Source organism: Erythrolamprus reginae, chromosome 8 (assembly GCF_031021105.1).
Source record: "Erythrolamprus reginae isolate rEryReg1 chromosome 8, rEryReg1.hap1, whole genome shotgun sequence".
Classification (NCBI taxonomy): Eukaryota; Metazoa; Chordata; class Lepidosauria; order Squamata; family Dipsadidae; genus Erythrolamprus; species Erythrolamprus reginae.
Window position 1 is genome coordinate 36,938,309 of NC_091957.1, and position 27,372 is coordinate 36,965,680.

At 41.5% G+C, this 27,372-nt stretch overlaps 1 protein-coding gene across 3 annotated transcripts in view; it reads right to left on the bottom strand.

The window, feature by feature from the left end:
* LOC139171439 (vascular endothelial growth factor receptor kdr-like) overlaps positions 1-27,372 on the bottom strand; it is a 211,897-nt gene that overhangs the window by 21,999 nt on the left and 162,526 nt on the right. For all 3 annotated transcript variants that reach the window (XM_070759672.1, XM_070759673.1, XM_070759674.1), the window contains 6 exons: positions 21,720-21,833; positions 12,852-12,940; positions 11,987-12,152; positions 11,109-11,206; positions 9,606-9,728; positions 8,575-8,686 (listed from right to left, as the gene is read on the bottom strand). In XM_070759672.1, the coding sequence (XP_070615773.1) occupies positions 8,575-8,686; positions 9,606-9,728; positions 11,109-11,206; positions 11,987-12,152; positions 12,852-12,940; positions 21,720-21,833 (702 nt within the window). The remainder of the gene's footprint in view (positions 1-8,574; positions 8,687-9,605; positions 9,729-11,108; positions 11,207-11,986; positions 12,153-12,851; positions 12,941-21,719; positions 21,834-27,372) is intronic.

The window sequence follows — 27,372 nt, forward strand, 5'->3', positions numbered from 1 at the left end:
AGACTGATACATGGAAACTTAATATCAGGTGCAAGAAATTAGGAGCCATGGAGGTTTATTGCATGCTAACACTCTCAAAAAGAACCTGAACTGGTGAAAGATAGTAGATAAGAGTCAACGGACGTCAGCAGGGATGGGGGGTGCTGGTCTTAGATCTTACAGCGGTGTTGAGATTGATTATGGGAATGGAAGGAAAGGGAAGAGTCCAATCATCCGCTTGAGCAGGATAGTCTATACTATTTCAGACAAGTGGCTGTCCAATCTCTTCTTGAAAGCCTACAGTGACGGGACACCAACAACCTCTGAAGGCAAAGTCTTCCACTGGTTGATTATTTGGCCATCTGATCCCATTGGTTGACCTTCTAATCCCATTGGTTGACCATTTGATCCTACCCCGGTTGTCTCCTACAATTGCTTTGCAAAAGCAACATTTCTCCAGCTAATATTTGCTGATGTTCCCTCCATGCTTTTCTTCCATCAAGCAGAGGAAGCTGGGCTGTTTCATGAGATGCTTCCCCTGGAGGGAGTCTCTGCCATTCCTCCCCCCTGCACTTCCTCATCCCTACTTGCAAGGCATTGCTTAGGATCAAGGGAAGGCAACCAATCACTCTAATTAGGGCAAATCATCAAATTCACCCCAGGGCTCTTTACGCAAGTTGAATGCAAAATTAACAGCGAGAGGCAGGCAGGAAGGAAAGAGCTGAAGCTGGGCTTGGAAAATGTGCTGCTGTTTTGACCACCTTACAGGCAGAAGAGGTGCTTGTTTGAAGAAAATAGATAGACATCCATTGCTTTCCATCACTTGACTTTGAGCCTTTCTGGGTCCATTTTTCTCTCCTGCAAAAAGCTAAATGCTCACACTTTATTTTCCAAAGCACCAGAAGGCAACACAAGAAGCAATGGATGGAAATTCATCAAGGAGAGATCCAACCTAGAATTAAGGACAAATTTCCTGACAATCAGAACGATTAACCAGTGGAACAGCTTGCCTTCAGAAGTTGTGGGTGCTCCATCACTGGAGGTTTTTAAAAAGAGACCTGACAGATATTTGTCTGAAATAGTAGAGGGTCTCCTGCAAGAGCAAGGGGTTGGATCACAAGATGTCCAAGGTCCCTTCCAACTGCTATTCTTTTCTCTTCCATTCCATTTCCATTTTCTGCTCAGATTAGTACACAGTCGCTGCCTCATCATTTTTTGAAACTGAAGCTGAAACCATAGTTCCCTCTAAGCTGAGCAGTGAGCAATCGCTCACTTAAAAATCATCATCAACTCAGAGTTTTCCAAACCTGTCCAGAAGCCGAGAGGGAAAGAGTGAGAGGGAAGGAGAGAGAGAGGAAGAGAGGAAGAGAGAGAAACAGATAGAAAAAAGAGAGGAAGGAAAAGAGAAAGAAAAAGAATGGGAGTAAGGAAGAGAGAAAGAAAATCAAAATCTAGTTTGAAACTAGCTCAACTATTTAAGTGGCATTTTGATATTGATAGAGTTGCCCTATTATGAGCTCACTGTTATAGAGACACAGTACAGTATTTTATTTTGAAATTCTCTGAGGCAAAACAGGGTGGGTTTTTAATTTGTTTGTTTGTTTGTTTGTTTGTTTGTTCGTTCATTCATTCATTTAATATTTCTGTGCCGCCCAGTCCCAAAGGGACTGCCGCTCAGACACTATACTTTTCCGCCCACCCCAAAAAAAAAATTAGAGGGAACACTGGCTGAAACCCAGAAAAGAGTTTCTCCATCTTGACAATCTTGACAACTTGAAGATGTGTGGACTTCAGCTCCCATACTGGCTGGGGAATTCTGGGAGTTAAAGTCCACACATCTTCAAGTTGCCAAGGTTGAGGAACATTGATCTACAAAAGGGGGAAGAGTATAGTTGCACCTTTCTGGTTCACACATGTTATTCATTGCTGCAGATCAGGAATGCTTCTTCCTCTTAATACAATTTGCTAGTGAGAGAAGGAGGGACCACATTCCTAATTTCCTGTCCGGTAGAGGTTAACATGGCTTCCCACCTTCAAATCTTGTTGGTGAAAGAATGAGGTGCCCATACCGAGGAATACCCAAATTGAATTTTAAATGTAGTTCATCAATCAATTCAACTTTGAAAAAACAGTGAGCGGATCCACAGTAAGCTATGCTTTGTTTAATCCTGGTTTCTTCAAAAATCCACAGTTGACAGGTGAAACCCAAGCCATACAAACCATATTCACATTATGTAATACAGTATATAAAGTGAGCAAGTGGGTTGTAGAGACACAATATGCAAACAAGGAAGGCGGAAAGATTGGATTATAATTGGGGTTTTATTGTTTTAATATTTATATTTGACTTCTTTTATTATTGTAATTTGTATTTTTATATTATTGTAAGTCGCCCTGAGTCCCATTGGGATTGGGAGTCAAATGAATGAATGAATGAATGGATCAATGAATGAATGAATGAATGAACCCATCCATCCTTCCATCCATCCATCCAACAGGGTTGAGGTAGGCCAATGAAAGAGCATGAGGCTTTACAGGTAGTCCTCGTCTTATGGCAATTTATTTAATGCCTATTCAAAGTTACAATGGCAATGACTAATGTAACTTATTACCATTTTTCAGACTTATGGCCATTGCCGCATCCCCATGGTCACATGATCAAAATCCAGACACTTGGCAACTAGCATGTATTGATAACAATTGCAGTGTCCTGGGGTCATGCGATCCCCTTCTGTGACCTTCTCACAGGGAAAACCAATGGGGAAGCCAGATTCACTTAACAACCATGTTACTAACTTAAAAACTGCATTGATTCTCTTAAGAACTCTGGCAAGATAGATTGAGCAATGGGGCAAACGTCCCTTAACCACTGTCTTCCTCAGTAATGGGAATTTTGGGCTCAGCTGCAGTTGTAAGATGAGGACTACCTGCACATTCATTAAGTGGCCATTCGAAGTCACCGACAAAGCTGAAACTTGGGTTACCACCATCGTCACATATCCTTTTCCTGTTGTTTGTCCTGTTGCCTTCTCCTTCCTTCCTGTGTTTTTTCCCTATTTTTAGACTGTGACCCACAGGGAGGCAGGAAACATAGCTTCATATTTATTTATTACTTTCCTTCCCCGAACTGCTCAAACTTGTGTATCAAAATCCCTTCCAGATGATTATCACCTCCAGTCCAGTCTGTGAATACATTTGGGGGGTGGTGGTACTGGAATAGACTGCCTTCGTTACTTCCAGTCTGTTGGAGGTTAAATCCATAGCTCTGACTTGCTTGATATTTGCAAATGTTTGTGAACAGGACTCAGATAGAATTACTCTTCCACTGAATAATCCAACCTGGCTTCTGGGAGATGCTAAAGGAGGGTGGTCTGCCGGGAGGAAAAGATGGTGCCTGGGACCACCTGAAGGACAAGGAGCAATGGATGGAGAGTATTCACGGAGAGAACCAACCAAGGAGAAACATCCTGACAGTGAGATCAATTGATCGAAACATTTAAATATGTTAAAGGGTTAAATAAGGTCCAGGAGGGAAGTGTTTTTAATAGGAAAGTGAACACAAGAACAAGGGGACACAATCTGAAGTTAGTTGGGGGAAAGATCAAAAGCAACATGAGAAAATATTATTTTACTGAAAGAGTAGTAGATCCTTGGAACAAACTTCCAGCAGACGTGGTAGATAAATCCACAGTAACTGAATTTAAACATGCCTGGGATAAACATATATCCATCCTAAGATAAAATGCAGAAAATAGTATAAGGGCAGACTAGATGGATCATGAGGTCTTTTTCTGCCGTCAGACTTCTATGTTTCTATGTAATTAACCGGTGGAAGGACTTCCCCCTAGAAGTTGTGGGGGCTCCATCACTGGAGGTTTTGAGGAAGAGATTAGAAAACCATTTGTCCTGACTGGCACAGGGTCTCCTGCCCAAGCAGGGGCTGGACTAGAAGACCTCCAATGTCCCTTCCTTTCCCCACTGTTATTCTGTGATTGAAGCATTGCCCCTTTTCTATTGGGACCAAACTTGAAAAAAGAGGCAGGACTTCAATTGCACAATCACACCTGCCAGCTTTACCTTTTCAGGGATTGGTGGAGATTTTTCTGATGCCCTGCTGGGCTAAGGAGAGAAGAGCCAGATCACTTTACCAATAATCAGTCTAGAGAAGGATTGTCAAAAGCAATATCTACTTTTATTGCTGATTCAAAACCTCTTAGGGATTTTTTGAGTAAAAAATAAAAATAAAATTAACTTGCAATTTATGATTTCGATGATTAGACAGGATGCATTATAAAAAGAAGAGAGTCAGGATGAAACATCAGAGACAGAACTTGATTGAAAAGGAGGTAGCACAGGATGGATGATATGTACCAGAATAAATTGGATAAATTGGATAAATAATTAGGAAATTTGGATTAAGAATTTGAGATTTGGTTTTATATTGCATTGTATTTTAATTTGAGGTATGTGAATTTGAATCACTATAAGGTGTGGGAAAACAATAAAAATTTATACCCGGAAAAAAAAAGAGTCAGAGGTTAAAATATAACTGCTTTTAACTCCTGTGAAGAATATCAGAAGCTACTTCTTTATAACTTTATATATCTTTTTCCTATATCTTTCTATTTTTTTCCTTATTGTAGTAGCTTTTTCTTTCCTTTTGTTTTCTCTATTCTATTTTAGTTTTAATTATTATTATTATTATGTCAAAAGGTTTAATAAAAAATATTAAAAAGTGAGAAGAACAGCCAAAGATGAATTCTTTTGGAACTCAGCGGGAGGAAAGGGTTGAAAGGAAAATACAAGAATTCTGGCAAATAACTGCTTTGAAAAGTGAACTTATATAGAAATAACTCCAAGCCATTAGATTCTGCAGTTCCCTCTCCTGCACATCTATAATACAAGGTAGACTTCCAATGTTCTGGGAAGGCGGATCAGTCTGCACTTGAGTTTCATTGGTTGATGGTTACTGGTTGGTTACCATTTTTGATGATCAGTTTGAGAATCATCTTTGACCCCAACCAACTGGTGACCTCTGGTCAACATCAATGCCTTAACCACAAAAGTGCATTGAAATTGATGGGATTCAAAATTCTGGATGCAGGAAACTCAATCTTTTTGCTGTCTTAACAGAATAACAGAATTGGAAGGGGCCCTAGAGGTCTTCTAGTCCAACCCTCTGCTAAAGCAGAACACCCTATACCATTCCAGAGAAGTGGCTGTCCAATCTCTTCTTAAAAGCCCCAATGAGGAGAGAGCACCCACAACTTCTGAAGGCAAGCTGTTCCACCAGTAAATTGTTCTCACCGTTTGGAAATTTCTCCTTAGCTCTAGTTGCTTCTCTCCTTGGTTAGGGTTCAACCATCATTTTCTTGTCTTGCCTTTTGATGCTTTGGAGAATAGGAGGATCCCCTCTTCTTTGAGGCGGCATCTCAAATATTCTAATATCATGTCAGCACCGGAGTCTTGCAGCTCAGAACAGATAGTCTCACATTCACAATTATAAAGACTGATTTAAGAAAACCTCCAGGGACTAATATGACCAAGAAGTGACCAGTTATGGGTTTAAAAAAAAAAAAAATCATCCTGAAAATTTTCTCCTTTCATAAGGGTCTGGCTGCTTAGAACTGCCCACCAATGTGACAAAAAACTCCATTTCAAGTATTCTATGGCTTGCACGTTTTCTCCCTCCCTTTCTTTGATCTCTATTCTTCCAAAAGAATATGCAGAGGTTGGCCTGGATTCCCATATTTCCTTAATGAGAGCATCAGCTAGTATGTGGTTTCATTTTTCAGAGGGTCAGCATTTTGGGTAGAATTGTTGGCGGAGAAATGACGCCAGAAAAATTAGCATAATTCAGAATAATGCAGAATTCTCCCTCCTGCTTCTCTCTATAGGAAAAAAATCTTTGGGGCTGAGATCCATGGCAAGCCATGAACTAGGAGACAGTGGACAACTATGCCCCCTTTACAACCTGTGGACTTCAAATCCCAGAACTCCTGAGCCAAGAATCACGAGTGAACAGTTGAGAGCCCAGCCAGCCAACTCCTGACCTTGACCTGAATGCTGGGTCATAAGACTCGGGGTAGGCGTTCAGGATGTCACTAGACTTTCCATCTCAAACTAAAAAGTAGATTGGGAACCTTCTTCTAAAGTGTGCAGCCAACAGGATGGGCGGCTGCTGCATTTTCTCACATCGTGTACTTCTAACCTATGTGTGGTGCTGACAGGAAATGTGTCTCTTGGAGACGTTGATGAAAATGTCCATGCTGGGTTTACTCCTAGGGCAGCGGAATGCTCTACAATTGCTGTTCTAATCTTCATTTATTTGTAGGAAACCCTCAAGTTATGACTGTAATGGAGACTGCCCATTATGGTCGTAGTGACAGCTGTCAAGTAGGTCAACCAAATGACCGATCTGGATTTATCACATTTATTGTAACGGTCATTAAGTGGACCAATTGTTCTCTATGGGTTGATTTTACTGGAAATTAGAACTAAATGCTAGTTTCTGGCAAAAAAAAAATTATAAAATGCCATCATGTGACAATAGGACACAGCAAATGACCATAAATGAGCTGTGGTGGTGCAATGGTTAGAATGTAGTATTGAAGGCTAACTCTATCTTACACTGCCAAGAGTTCGATCCTGGCAGGCTCCAGGTTGACTCAGCCTTCCATCCTTCTGAAGTCAATAAAACGAGGAGTCAGATTGTTGGGGGCAACGTGCCGACTCTGTAAACTGTTTAGAGAGGGCTCTAAACTCTATGAAGCAGTATATAAGTCCAAATGCTATTACTATTGCTATTGCCAAATGCGAGCATGTTGTTAGGCACCCAAAATAGGGTCATAATTGTGGGGAGGAGGGGCGGCCCTCAGAACTTTGGGATGGGATAGTATGTATTCCCAGGGAGATTGGTTGTAAGTAACATTGAAGAATTGTTAAGCAAACAGTCATAAATCAAGGACCACCTGTGTTAGATATTTATGAAGCTTCTCAGTCATCCAGGTCATGGTTGTCCCAAAGGTGCTTTTTGAAAGGGAAACTCTTACTGGACTTCCTTAGCTTTTTTCTTTGAAAATGTTTCACTTCTCATTCAAGAGGTTTCTTGAGTTCTGACTGAATGATGGAAAATAGAAGGGTTTCCATGGATGAGAAGCTAAATGTTTTCAAGCAACAACAAAGGAAGTCCAGTTGCCTCAACCTTTTTGCTGTCATTTTAACAGAATAACAGAATTTGAGAAAGCACCTTGGGGGCTCCCTGTATTAGACCTGTCCCTTTTCCAGGAATGCATCCACCATTTACTTCCATAGCCATTCCCACCCTTGTAGCCTTTGGCGTTTTTACCATCCGGTTCCAGACAGTCTGAAAATGTGATAGCTGCAAACTTCTTGGTGCCAGAAGTAATCGTTATTGCAAGGTTGTGCCTTAGTTTCATTGTCTTTGATTGCACTGTTTTGCATCGGTTGTACTGCTATGGTTCCCTGGACAGTAATCAGAGCCCTTTGCCTGAAGTGGTTTATACATTTCACAAATAAACGACAATTGTTTGGTTAAAAATTACTCCTGACCCGTCAGCTCCATAGGTGAGGCTGGGCTCAACTTATGTTTCTCTGCTGTTAGTCATTACCTCCAGCAGCCTCCCCCTTTGGAAGTGTAATGGGTAGGATGTCCACAGCAGTTCACACTCACCAGCAATGAATGAAACAGGCTGTTGACAGCAGATTGGCTGCCACACAGATTTCGTTGCTCTGCTAAGGGAAAGAGGTTTTTCCTCTAGAAATGGACCCCCTCAAATAAATGTGGCTTAGGATCCAATTTGGGTTGGTCGCTGGGACCCGAGGTTTAGCCTTCGGAGCTTTCAGACTCTTCCTGAAGCCCATCCTCAGGGAACTCCCCCCCCCCTTCTCTCACCAGCATGTCTGCCTTGGGCTATTCTATGAGCCAAGGATTTGACAGCGCAAGGAAACAAGAGCCAATGACTTAATTATCAGCCATCAACAAGCAAAAAGCCAGACATAACCAGGCACCACATAAATACTGTGCCTAGAATAGCCCAGAGCGCATGTACTCTGCAAGAGGGAAGTGTTTCCTGAGGATGGGCTTCAGCTTTTACAGTCTGAGAGCTCTGAAGTCTAAGCCTGTAACGGACCCAGAGTGGATCCTGCAACATTATCCTGGGACATGCATATTCGCCTTCATTCGTGGTGTAATTTCCAGTAGCAGATGTCCCACTCTTTTATGACCTTTTATAGAAGCATAGAAACATAGAAGACTGACGGCAGAAAAAGACCTCATGGTCCATCTAGTCTGCCCTTATACTATTTCCTGTATTTTATCTTAGGATGGATATATGTTTATCCCAGGCATGTTTAAATTCGGTTACTGTGGATTTACCAACCACATTGCTAGAAGTTTGTTCCAAGGATCTACTACTCTTTCAGTAAAATAATATTTTCTTATGTTGCTTTTGATCTTTACCCCAACTAACCTCAGATTGTGTCCCATTGTTCTTGTGTTCACTTTCCTATTAAAAACACTTCCCTCCTGGACCTTATTTAATAGAAACATTATGACATTAAGTACAATCTTACCTAGGGAAAATATTTCCCAAAGCAGCACACCGAAGGACCAGACGTCACTCTGAGTTGTGTAGATCTTGTCAAAAATGGCTTCTGGAGCCATCCATTTCAGGGGCAGCCTGGCCTGGAAAAGGAAAGAAGCACAAAGTTGTTCTATGTGCATCTAAGATGGGTGGTTGGACCAGTGTCCATTGTGGTGGGTTACAGGGAAAACTCAACCCCTTCTGTACTTGCTTGTGACATTGTGATGCAAGATGGAGCCTGTGTTGCAATGCTGGGATGCACATTGTGCCATTTTAGATGGCATCCTCATGGATAGGAAAGAAGACCTAGTTGTGTTACCAATTTCAATCGAATATTAAATACATTGATCAAAGCCAGTGGTGAGTTTCAATTTTTTTTACTACTGGCTCTGTGGGTGTGGCTTGGTGGATGTAGCAGGGGAAGGATATTTAAAATCTCTATTCCCACCCCACTCCAGGAGAAGCATACTGCCAAATCTCCATTTCTTCCCATTTGGGATTTGGAAGGCAGAGAATATATGGAGGAGGGACCAGTCAGAGGTGGTATTTATCGGTTCTCTGAAGTACTCAAATTTTCTGCTACCAGAACTCCAGAACTGGTCAGAACCTGCTGAAACCCACCTCTGATCAAAGCATGTGAATACTATCCAATTTCATCTGTGGGTGGGGGAGATGGGGAACCGGGATGAATAACATTTGTGAGTAATTCTGTCAAGGGAGGTCAGATATCAAGGTCTAAGAATCACAAACGACAGATGAGAGTGATTTCTGAGTAGTTTCCCTTATTGTCCTCCACCTACAGACAGAATCTTGCCAGACTAAGGCAACTATCTACATAATTACAGGAACTGCTAGAGAGGAACCACTTCGACCCTCGGCCTGCTGATCAAACTTTCCAAGCTCCTCTGCCTCTTTGCTCCATGGAAATCAGCCCCTCCCTCCCGGGAACCCAGACCGCATTCCACTACATAAAGGGCACAACTGGGAAAAGCAACCTATGGCACCCAGCCCCATACTTACATCTCCTTTCCGCACATAATCAGGATCTTTGTATATATCTCTGGCCAATCCAAAATCACAAATCTTCACCACGTTGTTCTGAGAAAGAAGAATGTTCCTGGCTGCCAAATCTCTGTGAATGCACTGGAATGAAATAAAGAAACACAAGGAAATCAGGGCAAAAATGACTGACATCTATTACTGAGATTTTCCTTGTGGGATTGTGGTCTAAAATACCTGAAGAGGAAGTCTCTGACTGTTTAATGGGAGCCCCAGTCATTTTTCATGGGTGCCACAGATAAAACAACATATTTATTTATTTAATTTGTATGCCGTCCCTCTCCGTAGACTCGGGGCGGCTGGGATCCCACACTTGTGGACATCATCTTGACCTTTTAACCTCCACCTCCCTGGATGTGCTGGGTTGTTTCTGCAGTTTAAAGTTCACCAGTGTCTTATGACATCTAAGAGCAGAGGTCCCCAAACGTGGCAGCTTTAAGACTTGTGAACTTCAACTCCCAGAATTCTTTTAGAGAACTTAAGAGGAACCAACAGGAAAACGTTGACTATGGATTTGTGGAACATAATGTGTTGTGTGTATGAAACATTCCAGTTTAATTGTTGTGGCACATCTTGATTCTTAATGGGTTGGCTGCAAACTGTGGAACATGTTGGTTAGGATCAGGCCTACCTATATTTGGGTGTTACTTTTTGTGTAATTTTAAGCACTTGCTTGATTTCTGAACCCCTATGAAGCACTAAAACCTTTCCAAGCAACCAATACTTTTAAAAGGGCTTTTTTGCTACCTCCATATAAAATGGGATTGCATTTTGCTAATTAGATTGTTAATACAACTTCTGAATCTCATTCCATTACATCCAGCTGATGGTTATGCAAATACATTTTCTCAATACTTATTAGTTCTTTACTGAATCTAAAGAGTAGAACTCCATCAGTTCTATGGCTGCTTTGTTGAAATGTTGGATGGCATTAAAAAAAAGATTACTCAGGATGACAAAGCACTAGAAATAACAAGAGGAAAATCAAGATCATGGCCAAAATTATTCTGGATGCTGATAGGCTGGATTGATATGCAATACAGTATCCCAATAAATGAATAGGTAATGACTGAGATGAGGCTCCAACCCATTTTAGTTTAGGCTGGTAATGTTGTCAACCTGACATCTTTTAGAATGTATAGACTTCAATGTACCGGATTTCCTAGTCAGCATTCCTGTTAGAAACATAGAAACATAGAAGTCTGACGGCAGAAAAAGACCTCATGGTCCATCTAGTCTGCCCTTATACTATTTTCTGTATTTTATCTTAGGATGGATATGTTACTTGGAATTCTGAGAATTAAGATCCATGCATCTGGAATTTTGTGATATTCAGGAAACACTAATTTAACTAATTTAACCTGAGTTGATTGAGAAGAGCTGCACAGAAATCTAATTAATAAATTAATAATAAATACACCGAACCCAGCCATTGTTTTTGATACATCTTGCAACGAGACTTACTTTTCTTGAGGCCAGGAACTCCATTCCTTTAGCTACCTGGAAGCTGTAGCAAATCAGGTCCTCCAAAGTCAGAGGTCGCTTATAAAGATCTTCAGCATCTAGAAAAAAATCAAGGGATGATCTGAGCCAGAGGTGCAAAGGGATATTTTTGCAGTGAAGACTCACCTACAGAAGATGGACAGAGTCCTGTGCTGAGGTTGCTTCCAGCCCTATGACTGCATGTATCCACAAACAGGCTAATAATAGCAAGACCGAAAGCTACAAAAATCAGATACAAAGTGCTAAGAACATTGCTAAGAGGTAGTGGAGGTTTTTAATTTCCCCCAAACTCCTCACACATTTGCAGATGGAGTAATCCGGGTGTAGACCAGAAGAGAACAGATCTCCAAAACTGGAAATCCAAAAAGGTGGGCAAACTTTCTGGGAATGTGAGAAGGTGCAGAGAAGAGCAACAAAGATGATTAGGGGGCTGTGAAGTTAAAACACATGGACAGCAGTTACAAGAATTGTATATGGCTAATCTCATGAAAAGAAGGATTGGGAGTGACATAATAGCAACCTTTCAATATTTGAAGGCTGCCAGATAGAGGAGGGGGGTCAAACTATTTTTCAAAGCACCAGAAGACAAGACAAGGAACAATGGATGGAAACTAATTAAGGAGAGAACCAATCTAGAACTAAGGAGAAGCTTCCTAATAGTGAGAAAAATTAATCTGCGGAACAGTTTGCATCTAGAAGTTGTGGGTGCCCCATCGCTGGAGCTTTTAAGAAGAGACTTCACAGCCATTTGTCTGAAATTGTATAGGGTCTCCTCCTCCAGCAGCGGGTTGGACCTCCAAGATCCCTCCCGTTCGATGAACTGGTAGGTGTTCACTGACCTTCTTCTTCTGAATCAGAATCTGTGTAACTCTTGTCTTCAATGAATCCAGAGCTAGCGGAGCTCCCCGTGCTTGCCACACTTTCAAGACGCCTCTTAATTAGCTCTGTTAAGTCACTGATGGAGTCTTTCAATCCTTTCTCTGAGCCATCTGAAATTTCTGGTGGCTAGGGAAGAAAAAGACCTCTTAAAGGAGCCCATTGTTATTCTTTGGCCAGGTTCAAACAACATGCTAAACAGGAGACTTGGGTTTACAAAAGATAGTGGCTGTTTCTGCGTAACATGCTACCTCCATTTAAATCAAGGCTCTCCAACCTTGGCAACTTGTGGACTTCAACTCCCAGAATTTTAAACAAAACTGGATGGGGAATTCTGGGAGTTGAAAGAGAGGGTTTTGCCTTCTCTTTCTGCTCAAGATCCCCTGTGTGACACAGAATGTTGGACTCGATGGGCTTTGGCCTGATTAAGCATGGCTCTTCTTAGGTTCTTAGGTTCTTAAGACCACACGTATTTAAGTTGTCAAGTTTGGAGATTTAAGTGAATCATGGTTTGCTTATTGCTCATAAATTAAGCTAGCACCACACTACCCTGTCTTCAAACTACACTATCCATTTTAGTTGATAGGAATGTTTTTGTTTGTTAGCTACAACTTGTAACTTTGAATGGTAACTAAATGAACTGTTGTAAGTCCATTTTTATCTTTTACGATTGTAATTCGACCAGAGTTACCTTGAGAGAAGATGGGCGGCCAATAGCTTTTACAAATAAATACATTTACTTGAACCCAATCCTCACTTGGACCAGAAATGAAACCTCTTTCCATCTGAAGTTTTTAAAGGATGAACAAACTGGGGCACATATCTTACCTTGCATACAATGAAATCACCTCGTTTTCCTCGCAGGTAATTAGAGAGATTTCCATACTTGCAATATTCTACAATGACCATCAGAGGACCTGCAGACAGGATCAAAACAAACTTTATGAAATAATAACACATGGGGACACTGTAGGAATAAGCAAAAGCAAGTAAACATCTCTCTTGCAAACACAGAAGAAAATGGGCAATGGATAAAAGAAGAATGAATCCAGGGTCAGAAAACAGGGGCCAGGAAGTAAGAAGCGAACACTGGCTACTGGCCCTGTTTTCTGTTTAATGGGGCAGACACCAGCTTTTCCTTGCTGATGGATGTTTGTGCAGATGTTACACCCCTCCCTGCTATCCCTGTTAGCGATCAAAGGTCTTGCAGTTTGTCTCTCCATCCTTCTGAACATGCCCCCTTGCCCCACAAACAGCAGTTCTCTGATTAATTAGCACCATTAGTTGCCATCAAAGACATCACCATTTCCATTAATCAAGAGACTAACGTCAGAGCTCGGCCCAGATGTGAGAGCTATTTAGCTTCAGCCATTACGAACTTGGCGGCTGACTTTCCCACATCAAACCGTGGAGAAGTAAATATGAAGAACCAACACAATGGAATGTTATGTAGAAAGATGCACAGGTTAAGGATCATGGGTTCTTGAAATGAGGTGGTCAGTGGAATGGTCAAAAATAACAAGCTCTGCCTCTTTGGGGCACACCTGCAACATCACAACACACATTCAGAAGGACTGATCCTTGCATTGCAATGGCACAGCGGTGAAATGGGGGGTTCTTGGGGGGTTCTTGGTGCTTTCTGAGCTTGACTGTTCCTTGCAGGGCTTTCATTACCCAGGCTAGGTAGCGTCATCAGTGCTAGAAGGGAGTGGAGTTTGCAAAATGGAGGAGGAGGAGAAAGAAAAGCTGAAAGAGAAGATTTGTGAGATCTTTGGTGCAGCAAAGCTCCAGGGATGAAGGTTTGATGATGTTGACCCTCCTCCCAAAGAGGCCATTGACGAAGATGAAATCTGCTCCCAAACACCTTGAATCCAGCACTAGCCTTCAGTTGTTGTCAATTTTTTTTATTTGTGATGGAAGGAGCAATTCATTAAATATATACAGAATGATATCAAATGAATATAATCCATTTTTGTTTTCATTTTAGCTCCCTTTTTAATTGTTCTTGTCACAGTATTAAACTGTTGTTCATCCTAGCTCTGAATGTTGGACTTGGGCAACTTAGTTAAAACTCAATCTGAGTTTGGGCTAGTCACTTCTCACATTATGTAAGAACACGGTGAAGGTAAAATGGATGGAGGTGGCAAAGGAGCCTGCTGAGCTCTTGGGAAGCAACTGTGATATAAATATAAATTCTCCTGCTCTCTCTTCCTCTCTCATATTGACAAGAACTTGCTTCTTCAACAGTGGTCAGCAGAGATCCAGTAACCCCCTGGGTGATGCCAAGATCAAAGTTAATGTGTATTCATTCTTCCCCATTTATTTCTGCACTGCTTTGGAACATCATGACTCAGGGTGGTTTACATAATAAATCAAAGCAAATAAAATGCAACTAGAGTTACAAACCCTTTTTGAGGAAGATTTTTCTTCTCTCTTTACAGAAAGCAAGCAAAGTGGTGGGTCACCTCTATTCTAACGGTAAAAGGACCCTCTCGAATGGGGTCATCAGAGCAGAGGATCTTCCCATCCCTGTGCTATCAACCAAGACTTAAATGTCCTTTTTGGGTGTTTTCAAGCCAGTCTTGATTCCTAGTGACTGCTTGGACAAGACCCTGAAGTTTTCTTGCTACTGTCTCCTTCTTAGGGTTAAGAGAAAGGAACTGGAGCAATGTCACCCAACTGGCTTTGCATCCAAGACAGGAAAGAACACATAGTCCCCTGGTTTCTAGACCAATGCCTTAAGCTCTATACCAAATTCAGTCCTCAAATTATAGCTGTCATTAACTATATGAAAGTGACAGAAATGACAGCAGGTAGCAGCCAGGAAATCCTCCTATGTAGCTTAGATTAGGAGGTCCAAGTGATCTTGATGGCAAACCCGATCCATATGGTTGCCAGCAAAGCAACAGGGTGGAGGTCCATCTCTTCAAAGTGACCAAGGTCAACTGCAGTGCAGTGTTCCCTCTAATTTTTGGGGTGGGGTGGGCGGAAAAGTATAGTGTCTGAGCGGCAGTCCCTTCGGGACTGGGCGGCACAAAAATAATAAATAAATAAATAAACAAACAAACAAATAAATAAATAAAAAACCCACCCTGTTTTGCCTCAGAGAATTTCAAAATAAAATACTGTACTGTGTGTCTATAACAGTGAGCTCATAATAGGGCAACTCTATCAATATCAAAATGCCACTTAAATAGTTGAGCTAATTTCAAACTAGATTTTGATTTTCTTTCTCTCTTCCTTACTCCCATTCTTTTTCTTTCTCTTTTCCTTCCTCTCTTTTTTCTATCTGTTTCTCTCTCTTCCTCTCTTCCTCTCTCTCTCCTTCCCTCTCACTCTTTCCCTCTCGGCTTCTGGGCAGGTTTGGAAAACTCTGAGTTGATGATGATTTTGAAGTGAGCAATTGCTCACTGCTTAGCTTAGAGGGAACTATGCTGCAGTGTTAACTGTTTATTTACTAAATTCGTGCAATGTCCAAATCCAGCAAATTGCTTCCCCCGCCCCATCCTATTTATTTTCATATCCAATCAATATTTTAAAGGGGGATCTGGAATCATGCTGTAGTTGTATGGGAATGGAACCAACTCCCCCCAGAGATTAGAACTGCCCCCACCCTCCTTGCCTTTCGTAAACAACTTAAAACCCACCTCTGCCGCCAGGCATGGGGGAATTGAGATCCTCTTTCCCCCTAGGCCTTTACAATTCTATGCATGGTATGTATGTATGTATGTTTGGTTTTTATATTAATTGATTTTTAATCATCAATACCAAATTACTATTGTACACTGTTTTATTGTCGCTGTTAGCCGCCCCGAGTCTCTGGAAAGGGGCGGCATACAAATCTAATAAATAAATAAAATAAATAAATAAATAATAGAGCTGGAAGAGACTTTGGAGGTTTTGTAATCCAATCCCCTGCTCAATCAGAAGACCCGATACAATTTGAGACAAGGGACTGTCCAGTCTCTTCTTAAAAGCCTCCAGTGATGGTACACCCACAACTTCTGAAGGCAACTTCTGTTCCCCCGGTTAATCATCCTCACCGTTAGGAAGTTGCTCTTCAATTCCAGGTTGCTTCTCTCCTTGATTAGTTTCCATATGTTGTTCCTTGTCTTGCCTTCAGGTGTTTTGGAGAATAATTCAACCCCCTCTTCTTTGTGGCAGCCCCTCAAATATTGGAATACTACTAACAACTCACATTTACTCCTCAAGTTTTCTTCTCGGTTTTCTTTTTATAGGAGAAAAAAAGCCAACTTCATGTGATTTTTTTTTTGGCCATTAGCAAGTTGTCCATTATTATGGCCATCCAAGGTACCAGCCTAAGCCCTAAGGCTGAACATGAGCCCTGAACCTGCAAAGCTTGTGGCCAAATTAGAATTTAAAAATGTGATAGAAAGGAAAATGATTCAATGCATGGCCAGAGAATCATTTCCACATAACCATCAAATCTAGTTTATGTTCCTTTCATTGACTATTGCAGAATGCATCTTGCATTGCATAAGCCAAGTGCAGCCCAAGGCATGGAAAAAAACTCTGCTTACCTTAACTAGCACACATTTTTATTCTTATTTCTTTGGTTTGCTCTATTTCCTCCTTTGCAGTTATCCTATTTTGGTTTTTGAATGGAACTTATATAACACTCAGTGCCAATTGTTTCCTAATGTAGTGATTTTAGTAGAGCTGCATTTAATACTAATCTTCAGTGCTTGCTTTCTCCTATTTTGGCCAATCAAAATCCATGAAAGCTACTGCTTTCTTTCTTTCCCTGTTTTTCTAATTGTTTTGCATGGGCATTAAAGTAATTTTCTTCCATTTTAAATCTTCTACGGGAAACTCACCAGTGAGTCCAACAGCATGGCTTTAATGAAACATATCCTGAAGAGATTTTGGGAATGCCCCAAGGATTCTTGTTTGTGATGGCAAGAAGAAGGAGAAAATAAGATTTTGGAAAACACCCCCCCCAAGTGTGTTTTAGCCATGGTTTCTCAAAATAAAGACTCTTGGTTCCATATCTTTCTTTCTTTCTTTCTTTCTTTCTTTCTTTCTTTCTTTCTTTCTTTCTTTCTTTCTTTCCTTCCTTCCTTCCTTCCTTCCTTCCTATCTATCTATCATCTATCTATCTATCTATCTATCTATCTATCTATCTATCTATCTATCTATCTATCTATCTATCTATCTATTGTTAGAGTTGAAAGGGACCATGAAGGCCATCAAGTTCAACCCCCTGCCCAAGCAGGAACCCTATAGCACACCAGTCAAGTGGCAGTTCAATCTTCTCTTAAAAATGTCCAGAGTGTTGGAGTTCACAACGTCCGCTGGTAGGTTGTTCCATTGGTTGATCGCTCTGACCGTCAGGAAGTTCCTCCTTATCTCCGTGTTGAATCTCTCCTTGGTCAGCTTCCAGCCGTTGTTCCTTGTCCGGCCCTCTGGTGCCTTGGAGAATAAAGTGATCCCCTCCTCTCTGTGACATCCCCTCGTATACTTGTAGACTGCTATCATGTCCACTCTGGCCCTCCTTTTCTCTAGGCTATCCATGCCCAGTTCCCTCAGTCTCTCTTCGTAAGTCTTGGTTTCCAGTCCCTTAATCATCTTGGTTGCTCTTTTTTGCACCTTCTCCAGAGTTTCAGTGTCTCTTTTGAAGGGTGGTGACCAGAACTGAACACAGTACTCCAGGTGTGGTCGGACCAGGGCGTAGTAGAGTAGTATTAAGACTTCCCTGGTCTTGGAGTGTATTTCCCTGTTGATGCAGCTTAGGATTGTGTTGGCTTTTTTAGCTGCTGCTGCACATTGTTGGCTCATGTTTAGTTGATTGTCCACCAAGACTCATATCTTGGCATGCAGAGAAGAGCAACAAAGATGATCAGGGGTCTGGAGGCTAAACCATATGGTGAAAAAGAAGGATTAGGGCTGACATGATATTTTCCAGTACTGTCACAGAGAAGAGGGGATTGACTTATTCTCCAAAATACCTGAGGTCAGGACAAGAAGCAATGGGTAGAAGATCATTAAAGAGAGATCCAATCTAGAACTAAGGAGAAATTTTCTGTAAGTGAGAACAATTATTCAGTGGAACAGTCTGCCACCAGAGGTTGACACTGAAGGACTTCAAGAATGCCACTTTCTGCCACAGTTGTCTTATTTTCAGCAGGAAAATCATACCGGGAAGAAAAAGAAATATTATTATTATATATCTCCGTTCTAATCTAACTGTGTGAAAGTTTCTATGTATTTAAAGAAATTGAGATTAAAATAATCTGTGGTATAGAATGCAATTGTCCTGGCCCTCTTTCTCTGCAGCAGTACTTATTCAGCTGGGTCTTGGCTGCATTGTGAGATATATTCAATCAGGAACAATGGGTCTCATATATGCTTTATCAATGTGTTATAAACAGAAGGGGCTGCATTTTTATGGTGTTGTGTTCTGCTTGAACTTCTCTGACAGTGTGTTTATATGTGCGCAGCAGGGAAAATAGTCTTGCCTCAAAATCTGTGCAGTTCTACTAAATCTCTCAACTTCAGCTTCTTTGAGGGCATCCTGATGGAATTAATTTAATCCTAGATACAGTTTTGCTTTCCAATACAGAAAATGCAGAAGCCAATCTGTAGGAACTGGGCAAAATCCTACGTGAATCCAGATTCATTCATTCATTCATTCATTCATTCATTCATTCATTCATTCATTCATTCATTCAATTTTTATGCCGCCCTTCTCCTTAGACTCAGGGCGGCTTACAACATGTTAGCAATAGCACTTTTTTAACAGAGCTCGGTTATTGCCCCCACAATCCGGGTCCTCATTTTACCCACCTCGGAAGGATGGAAGGCTGAGTCAACCTTGAGCCGGTGATGAGATTTGAACCGCTGACCTTCAGATCTACAAGTCAGCTTCAGTGGCCTGCAGTACAGCACTCTACCTGCTGCGCCACCCCGGCTCATTATATATATATAATTATATCATTATATACATCAGAATGCACTATTTCAGGTAAACTCTGCCCACTGCCAGGAGTTCAATCCTGATAGGCTCCATGTTGACTTAGCCTTCCATCCTTCCGAGGTTGGTAAAATATGGACCCAGATTGTTGGGGGCAAGAGGCTGACATTTATAAACAACTCACAGAGTGCTGTAAAGCACTATGGAATGGTATATAAGTCTAAGTGCTATTGCTGTAAGAAAGACCTATGAGAAAAAAATATTCAGGCTTCTGACTTTTGCATAGATAGGTTAGTTTCTACTTTCTATATCTTAGGGAATTTTAATTTGCTGTAGGAGTCTAGTGCAGAACAACTGGATGGCAGCAAATTGCTCCCCCTGCCTTGTATTATATGCAATAACCTTTCTGGTGTAGCTGGAGGTGGCCACAGCCCACCTTAATGTGGTTTCATTCATCACTATAGGGAGAATCCTCCTTTCAGTTAAGGTTTGTGGACTGATTTCTAAGTCCTGCCTTAGTCACTGAAACTGGTTGGGTGATGAAGAATGGTTGCAGGATTTGGGTTTGGCTAGTGTAGAGAAAAGAAGGACTGGGGGGGGGGCAGGATAGCAGTCTTCCAATATTTGAGGAGCTGCCATAAAAAGAGTGGGTCAACTTATTTTCCAAAGTGCCTGAAGGCAAGACAAGAAACAATGGATGGAAAATAATCAAGGAGAGAAGCAACCTAGAATTAAAGGAGAAACTTCCTAACAGTGAGAACAATAAAGCAGTGGAACAGCTTGCCTCCAGACAGCAATAGCGATAGCATTTTATATACAGTGGAACCCCGACATAAGAGCTGCTCTACTTAAGAGCAACTCGAGATAAGAGCTGGGAGGGGAGAGATATTTTTGTTCTACTTACAAGCCCAAATTCGAGATACAAGCGCCAAGGAGCTGTCTCCTGAAGCCAAACGCTAACTTCCGCGTTCGGCTTCAGGAGACAGCTGCGAAGCGGCGCGCGTGTTTTAAAAGGTTGCAGCCGGCCTGGGGGGTTCGGGGGGGTGCTTGCAGCTTTCTTTCTTGCTCTTTTTCTTTCTCTCTTTTACCTTCCCTTCCTCTATTTCTTCTTTTCTTTCTCCTTCCCACCTTCTTCCCTCCCTCCCTCCCTTCACTCATTCCTCTCTTACTCTCCCCTTTCATAAGTTTCCTTGCTTCCTTCCTTCCTCTGTTCCTGTCCCTTCCCCCTTTCTTTCTTTCTTTCTTTCTTTCTTTCTTTCTTTCTTTCTTTCTTTCTTTCTTTCTTTCTTGCTCTTTTTCTTTCTCTCTTTTACCTTCCCTTCCTCTATTTCTTCTTTTCTTTCTCTTTCCCACCTTCTTCCCTCCCTCCCTCCCTTCACTCATTCCTCTCTTACTCTCCCCTTTCATAAGTTTCCTTGCTTCCTTCCTCTGTTCCTGTCCCTTCCCTCTTTCCTTCCTTCCTTCCCACCCTCCGTCCATTCATTCACCCATTCCTCTCTTGATCGCTTAAAGCCGGTCCCTGGTGCAAAAAGGGTTGGGGACCTCTGTCCTACAGGATTGGGTGGCAGAGAAGTTGAACATATGTAAATTTAAAAGTTTAAGAAAGTTTACAAGTTAAGTGAAAGAAACTTCATTATTCATTTATATGTACATGTACATTTCTTCATTAAAAACATGTCTTTCTGCATAATTTAGACTAACTTTGTGAGTTTTTTGAGGGCTGGAACCAATTAAAATTATTTACATTAATTCCTATGGGGAAAAGTCGTTCGAGATAAGAGCTGCTCGACTTAAGAGCCCAGGTCCGGAACGAATTAAACTCGTATCTCGAGGTACCACTGTACTGCTTCACAGGGCTTTCCAGCCCTCTCTAAGCGGTTTACAGAGAGTCAGCCTCTTGCCCCCAACAATCTGGGTCTTCATTTTACCGACCTCGGAAGGATGGAAGGCTGAGTCCACCTTGAGCCTACTGAGATTCAAACTATCGAACTGCTGCACTCTAACCACTGCGCCACCAAGACGTTGTGGGTGCTTCATCATTGGAGCTTTTTAAAAAGATGCTGCACAATCACTTGTCTGAAATGGTGTAGGACAGTAATAGCGAACCTTTTTGGCACTTGTCATGCAGAAACGTCACAAGAGTGAGCGTGCTTGTCACAGCCGTGCTCTGGAAAAGCCAAAGTTCTGGGTTCTAGTGCGCAGGCATGCACGATGATCTGCTGGGCAGCACGCATGCGCAGGCTGCTTTTTGGCACTGTCACACGTACAAAGGAATAACACTCTGAAAAAGCCAAACTTCCGGGTTCTGGTGTACGTGTGCACCCAACAATCAGATGCCCGGCGCACATGCACACTATCAGTTTTCAGCATAGCCGTGCACGCAAAGCACAGCTGATTCTCACCTGCGCATGCATGCCAGGAACCCAGAACGCAAACAGGCAAGGCGCATGCTAGGCGACATGGCTCCGCGTGCCACTTTGGCCACGCGTATCATACGTTTGCCATCAGGGGTATAGGATCTGAACTAGAAGACTCCAAAGGTCCCTTCCAGCTCTATTATGACTCTCATTCTGGCTCTCAGCTCCATCTCACCTGGCAGTTGTAGGGGCAATTGTAGGAGGAAGGTGCATTGGATATGTTCATGGCCTTGAGTTATTTGTAAAAACGATAAAGGCAGGATAGAAATACAAAATGCAAAAAAGATTATGGAGGTTTGGGGTTTTGTCTCCAGTTACAGAGCCAAGGAACCAGCTAGCACTCACCTCCAGGCTTGGTACAAGCACCCAGTAGGTTGACCACATTGAGATGATGGCCAATGTGGATCAGGATCTTCAGTTCCGACATCAGAGCCTTGCACTCATTGGTCGTTGCACACTCTGCTTGAAAAAGAGGACACAAGCATCTTTACACCACAGGATATCAGCAACGGGAAGAGTCAAATCCTGTTTATGTTTGAAAAGGAAGCAAACACCACCATGGGAAAAAACAAAGTGTGCCCTGATCTCTTTTAGGGTCTCTGTGTATTATTTCCCACTAGATAAGGCACAATTTCCTGCCTTGATCTTCTCAAAGGTTCTTATCTGCAAGAAGACACTGAGCTGTTTTAGAAAACCTTTTAAGCTCCCAATTTCCTGCTAGGAGAACACAGGAGAATGTTGACCATTCAGCAACAACGGTAGTTCTAAAAGTTAAAACCTTTTTGTCCTCTAGAGGTCTATATACCATTGGAAATAATTCAGATGGATGGAGAAACATTGAGACCAAAAGAGAGACTTGGCTTTAGAGGCTGTCTTGAAGATCAGGATCATCTCCAGGACAGCCTAGATCCGTGATGGCGAACCGTTTTCGGTTTGCGTGCCAAAAGGGGAGTGGGGGAGTTGGGGGGATAGCATGTGTAACGTGTCCACACCCCTCCCCCTGTGCATGTGCACCCCCATGCGGTGCTCCCCCCCCCCACATATGTGCACAGGTGTTTCTGAAGCCTGGTAGGTTAAAAAAAAATCGCCAAACAGACAAACCGGAAAAATACACTTCTGGTTTGCTGTTGTGTTATGTTTTTTTCACTCCTAACCCCATAAGCATGTTATCACTAAAAAAGTAGAAAATTCAAAAAGCTTGGCATTCAGAGAAACCAGCCCTCAATAGACACATAATGTTAACTTTATATCCCCTAACCTGATAGGCATCTATCACTGATAGGCCACACGGTAAAATATATCAGAGACAAAGTAGGGGGGAGCTTGTGAAATATCGCTGCGCCTGAGCATCCTTTCAGCGCCCAGACACATGTGGGCAAGGGTACCCAAGAAGGTGGGCACTCCACCCAGGGCAAACACCCCGTGCTAAACTCCATCATGCAGACCAAGTGCCCGCCGTTTCCCCTTCCCTATATATACACTGTATATTCCTATATTCTTCCCCTATATGTGTCTGTATGTATATAATTCAAATGTATATATATGTATTTGAACATTACATATGTCTCCTTTTGCAAAAGTAAGTTTTATATATATATATATCTATATATTGGTTTATAATATATATATATATATATATATTGAATATTATATGTTTCTTTTTGCAATGGGGAGTTTGCTATGTATTTATTTTATATGTACTGTATTTATATTATATGTATTTTTGCTGATAAGTGAAAGAGGAGGGATTTGAACCTGTAGCATGTTGCATGGAAGGCAGGATATTAACCCTTGTGCTACAGGCCCACCTCCGAATCAGCCTTTGCCAGGGAAAAGCAATATGGTTGATTTTCTGTCAAAATAACCCTGGTATTCCAAACAGGGGAAATATATATTTCTATATAATGGCCTATATAATGGTATACAGAGTTGGCCTTCTCCGGGTCCCGTCGACTAAACAATGTCGTCTGGCAGGTCCCAGGGGAAGAGCCTTCTCTGTGGCGGCCCCGACCCTCTGGAACCAGCTCCCCCCTGAGATTAGAATTACCCCCACCCTCCTTGCCTTTCGTAAACTCCTTAAAACCCACCTCTGCCGTCAGGCATGGGGAAACTGATATAACTTCCCTAGGCCTATATTGTTTATGTATGGTGTGTTGTGTGCATGTTTTTAAATTATGGGTTTTTAGTTTAAATTATTAGATTTATATTACAGATTGTTTTGCTACTATTGTTGTGAGCTACCCCGAGTCTACGGAGAGGGGCGGCATACAAATGTAATTAATAATAATAAAAATAATAATAATAATAATAATAATATATCTTATAGCTGCAGCTGAAAAAGAGGTGGCACTTTAGTTTCAGCGTTTCCCCTACTTCACAGAGCCCCCTCCCCTTCTTTTTACTCCAGCTTTTTTGGCTGCACCTGAAAAAGAGGTTAAGCTTTACTTTCACTGCATGGGACTCCCCATCCTAAGACTCCTGCCCTTGAAGGGCATAAGCAGTGCTCTCCCCAAAGGCTTTTGCGTCAGGCAAGCTAACCTTCCCTTCCCCCCCCCAATTCATGGGGCACTTTTTATTCATGTTTTTCTGAATTGCTTTAGGACGAGTTTCAATGACCTATGGGCAAGACTTTCCGGTGAGTCCATTGTGCTGTTTTTTGCACTCCAGGGCTTCAGGGAAACTTCCCTGAAATGTCCAGAATGCGAAGAACAGCAGAATGTCCATTCTGCAATTATTTTGTACTCCAGGGCTTCAGAGAAGCTTTCATGAAGCGTCTGGAGGGTGAAACTGCCCAAGACCAAAAATCAGCTGGTCAGCGCGCGCAAGCCGTCTGGAGCGGAAACCTAGCAAAGTCTGGCGTGCCCTCCGATATGGCTCCGTGTGCCATAAGTTCACCATCATGGGCCAAGATCATTCCAGGAGATCAGAACAATGAACCATTCACAAGGTGGATTAATTCATTCATTGCTTGAATTTTATTCTTTATTACTAATACAGTCCCGTAATGGTTTACACTACAGCTTGGCTTCTCTTCATTTATTTTTGAGTTAAATCTCCTTCATTGCGTTCCATTGACATATGTTTCTGTTTCTTTCTTTTCCACTCATGTTTACAGTTCAGTACTATCATTCCCTCTTTACCAGGGAAGAGCCATATGGCTGATTTTCTGTCGAAATGACCCTGGTATTCCCAGAGGGGAGGAATATGTATGTATGTATGTATGTATGTATGTATGTATGTATGTATGTATGTATTATTTATTTATTGATTGATTTGATTTTTATGCAGCCCTTATCCTTAGACTCAGGGCGGCTTACAACGTGTTAGCAATAGCACTTTTTAACAGAGCCAGCATATTGCCCCCACAATCCGGGTCCTCATTTTACCCACCTCGGAAGGATTGAAGGCTGAGTCAACCTTGAGCCCGTGATGAGATTTGTAACTCTGACCTTCAGATCTACAAGTCAGCTTCAGTGGCCTGCAGTACAGCCCTCTACCTGCTGCGCCACCCCAGCTCTTTTTTGGATGTATGCATGTATATGCATGTATGTGTGTATGTATGTATGTATGCATGCATGTATGTATGTTTGAATATTATACTGTATATTTCTATATAATGTTCTATATATCGGTATGTATTACATATGCCATTATATATATATAATATTTAAATTTAATATTTAATAATTATATATTTAATATTTAAGTATTAAACTGACATATATTTATGTTTCTTTCTTTTCCAATCATGTTTACAGTTCGGTACTATCATCCGGAAGAGCTTCAGGGTTCCATGCAAGGCTAAATGCAGGCTCTTCAACTGAAGTTGGGTATGTACACTAGCAAGATATGGCTATAACAGTGGAACTTAATTAAGCGAAGGAAGGAGCCCATTTAAAAATGGAAGCATATGAAGAGTGACTGCAGGAATTGGGTACGTCTAATCTAGTGAAAAGAACTAGTGGTGACATGATAGCAGACTTCCAATATCCAAGGAGTTGCCACAAAGAAAAAGGGATCAGCCTCTTCTCCAAAGCACCAGAAGGCAAAACAATAGATGGAGACTAATCAAGGAGAGAAACCACTGAAGAGAATCTTAATTAAAAGAAATGTCCTAACAGTGAAAACAATTAACCAATGGAATGGCTTGCCTTCAGAAGTTGTGGGTGCTCCATCATTGGAGGTTTTTAAGAAGAAACCGGGCAGCCATTTGTCTGAAGTGGTACAGGGTCTCCTGTACTAAAAGACCTCCTAGGTCTTCGTTATTCTGTTTTATTCCCTTGGTTTCTGGCGTGTTTCTTTAGCTCGTCTCTCATCCTATTTATATCTTTTTCTCTTTAGATGTTTTTCCTTGTCTTTCACTCCATGCAGGAAGCTTGAACAAAGTGTTCCTTTTCTCACTTGTAGAGAAAATTGCTTACTTGAAAATGGTTTTTGAAATTAGACCAGGCTGAACTCGGGCTGAGCAGTGCACCAATTATACACCAGTTCTTAATATTTAAAATATTAACATTTAATAATTAGGCAACATAATCCCACAATAGCTCAGTTTCTCACAAGTCATATCAATGACTTCCAGGAAAGGTCTAGAGACAACAGCTGTTGAGAACTACTGTATTTTCCTTGGAAACATTTCTCAAACAATTCATATATTTAACAAGTTGTAGGATGAGTGTACTTCCTTGTGGGATAATTCCACAGCATGGAAAAAAATGTCAGAGGGACTCTTGAAAATAGTACTAAAGAGAGAATGGTGGCTATTCCTGTTGCTCTTGGAAAGAAAGTTGGATGTTCAAAATAATTTGGATCATACATAAAAGGATAAGAGAGTAACAGAATTGAAAGAAACCTTGGGGGTCTTCTATCTGACACTCTGCTCAGGCAGGAAGCCCTCCCCAACTCCAGACAAATGGCTCTCCAGACTCTTCAGCCCCCACAACCTCTGAAGGCAAGGCACTGATTGATTATACTGACTGTCAGGATATTTCTCCTTATTTTTAGGTTGCTTCTCGCCTTGATTATTTTCCACCCATTGCTTCTTCTCCTGTCTTCAGGTGCTTTGGAGAATAGATTAACTCCCTCTTCTATGTGGCAGCTTCTTAGTTATTGGATATTGGATAAGGATGAGCAGATGACTGACCAAACGTTGTGCTAACATCTTGATTTTTTGTGTTGTGAAGCAAAAGAGGCTTCACAATGAAATGTAACCAAAATACGATTTTTCAGTGATAAAAGAAATAGGTCCATCCCTCACCTAGATAGACAAAAATCCACAATGTATTTTAAAACCTACTATCCCAAGCAATTGATATGGTAAATGGTATATTTATTCACCAAGTATCCATAGAGAGAACTGGTATGTAAATGTAATTACTTGATGCCAGATGGCTCAAACCTTGTCACTGGAAAGAAAATAAATTTGCTTATGTTGGCAAAGTTTGTGCTCCTCATCCTTAACACAATTCCTTTCTGATTTCTTTAAATACTGAAATGTTAAGGTATTTGTGCTACTAGGAATTCATCCATGAGTAGAAAAAATACAAACCTTTGACTGGCCCATCTATCACTCATTGTATGGGCTGCTTCCAGGCTAAACTAGATTTCTTTGTAAGGTCTCCTGCCTTGGGCAGGATTTGGTCTAGAAGACCTCCAACATCTCTTCCAGCCCTATGATTCTGTGATTTGCCCTTAATTGATTTAACTTGTTAATATCTCTATAACACTTTCAGGCATTAAGTAACAAGGGGATATATATTCCAGCTTCCCACGGTTTGCTGAAAGTCTCTGTATGTTAATGAAATATGTTGGAAATGAGGGAATAACTCTAATTAGCTGAACATACTTATAGCATCTAACCTGGAGTTTCTCAAATTTGGCAAGCTTGAAGATGTGTGGACTTCGACGCCCAGAATTCCCCAGCCAGCCAATCCTGGGAGTTGAAGTTCACACGTCTTCAAGTTGCCAAAGTTGAGAAACATTGATCTAATCTCTGGCATGC